The 2,078-nt window shown below is 32.7% G+C and overlaps 1 protein-coding gene across 2 annotated transcripts in view; it reads right to left on the minus strand.

The window, feature by feature from the left end:
* Nucleotides 1–2,078, minus strand: part of atf7a (activating transcription factor 7a) — a 38,650-nt gene that overhangs the window by 13,117 nt on the left and 23,455 nt on the right. For both annotated transcript variants that reach the window (XM_016559346.1, XM_016559345.1), the window contains exon 3: nucleotides 965–1,061. In XM_016559346.1, coding sequence (XP_016414832.1) covers nucleotides 965–1,061 — 97 coding nt within the window. The remainder of the gene's footprint in view (nucleotides 1–964; nucleotides 1,062–2,078) is intronic.

Consider the following 2,078-nt stretch of genomic DNA (forward strand, 5'->3'; position numbering starts at 1 on the left):
GTTTTTGTTTACATAATATATGTGTGTATACTGTGTATATTTATTATGTATATATAAATACACACACATGCATGTATATATTTAAGAAAATGTGTTGTTTATATATTAAATATATTTATATATAATATAAAATATAAGAATATATAAATGTATAAATGTATATATATATATAAGTAAATATTTTAAAAATATACTGTATGTGTGTGTATTTATATATACGTAATAAATATACACAGTACACATACATATATTTATGTAAACAAAAACTTTTATTTTGGATGTGATTAATCGTTTGACAGCACGCACATATATTATATATATAATATAAATTATATATGTTATAATTTAATATAAAATAATAATAATAATAATATATAGCGCAATTAATTATACTATTAGTTATATATATGTTATGTAAGGGATAATGTGATTTATAAATAATTTATAAATAATAATTTTAATTAATACATTAATATTATATGATATAATTAATGATATAATATTAATTAATGATATAATTAAATTATATGTATGTATATATACATATACATATACATATACACACACACAGGTTTGTTTTTGTGAAAAGTGGGGACATCCCATAGGCGTAATGGTTTTTATACTGTACAGACCATATATTCTATTGCCCTTCACCAACCCTACCCCTAAACCTACCCCTCACAGGAAACTTTGTGCTATTTCAGATTTTCAATACACTCCATTCTGTGTGATTTATATGCGTTTTGAAAAGTGGGGACATGGGGTAATGTCCTGAAAAGTCACCTTCTGCTTGTAATACCTATGTCATACCCTTGTCATTATACAAATGTATGTCCTCATTTGTCACAAAAACGCGCACACACACACACACACACACATACTGACATGTGTATATAATTATATATAAAAATTATATTTTTGATAACTGTGCACTGTGCCTTCACACTGTCTGCGTGCAAAGTACCTGCAATGATGACTGAGTCAGTTCTAGCGGGTCCAAACTTCAGCGTCATTTCATGTTTGTGTTTATGGACAGCCAGGTGGTCCTCATTAGTAAACCTCTACAAAGCAACACAGATGAACAGATGGATTACGAGACAAATCTGACCAGAAAATGAGAAAGGAGCATTTCAAGACCTCAGGGCAGAGACACACTTCCAAAGGAAGAAGAGGGAGTGGCATTGACAAGATTTGTCTTTCGAAACAGATATTGTAGGCCAGAGAGGACTTAATAATGATAATTTTTCACCAAACCCGTGCTCTGCTCAAAGCCTCTGAGGTATAGAATGTAACTATACAGTGTCAGTGTCAAAGACGTACAGTAGAGGCGGCTTTCTGTTTCACAGCTGACCTTTGTGCCCTTATACAGCCTCAAGGCTTACAACGCTTACGTTTCTTTACGCTTCCGTTCAGAAGTGCAGCTACAGCATTACACAGTAAGTATTGAACTTCCACATTTGTCACATAATAAAAAAAGGTTCTACCAGCTTTCATGCAATACAAAAATACATTGTGCAAATGACAAAAGGACTAACGCTAAGGTGGAGTTTTGTGGTTTAGCACTTTTACCCAGTGGCCGAGCCATGATGTTATGCATGCAAAACACAACAGCTCATGGGCAGAGCAAACTACACAGATGTATTCAATTAACATTTATGACAGGCAATCATGCATTCTCCAACGGGCTTTTATATTTACCTTTGAAACAAAACAGCTGTTAAGGTGGTAAAACTGTACGCTGCAGATGCACAGCCAGTGAATCATGGATATTTAAGAAACCAGTATTAAAGATGCTTTTTTTGGAATATGATGCATAAAATGCCCCTATGATCTGACAGATGAACAATGAAATAGGTGCAGGAAAGGAAATCTAATTAAAGATGATAAAGATTATATATGTGACCCTGGACCACAAAACCAGTCTTAAGTCGCTGGGTCAGATTCCAGATATTCAAATAGTTGTATAATAGTTGTAGCCAAATATTGTCCGATCCTAATAAACCATACATCAATGGAACCATACATCAATGCAATTCAAAAAATTGACCCTTATGACTGGTTTTGTGGTCCAGGATCAC

The sequence above is a fragment of the Sinocyclocheilus rhinocerous genome, unplaced genomic scaffold (assembly GCF_001515625.1).
Source record: "Sinocyclocheilus rhinocerous isolate Xijiao unplaced genomic scaffold, SAMN03320098_v1.1 scaffold2754, whole genome shotgun sequence".
NCBI lineage: Eukaryota > Metazoa > Chordata > Actinopteri > Cypriniformes > Cyprinidae > Sinocyclocheilus > Sinocyclocheilus rhinocerous.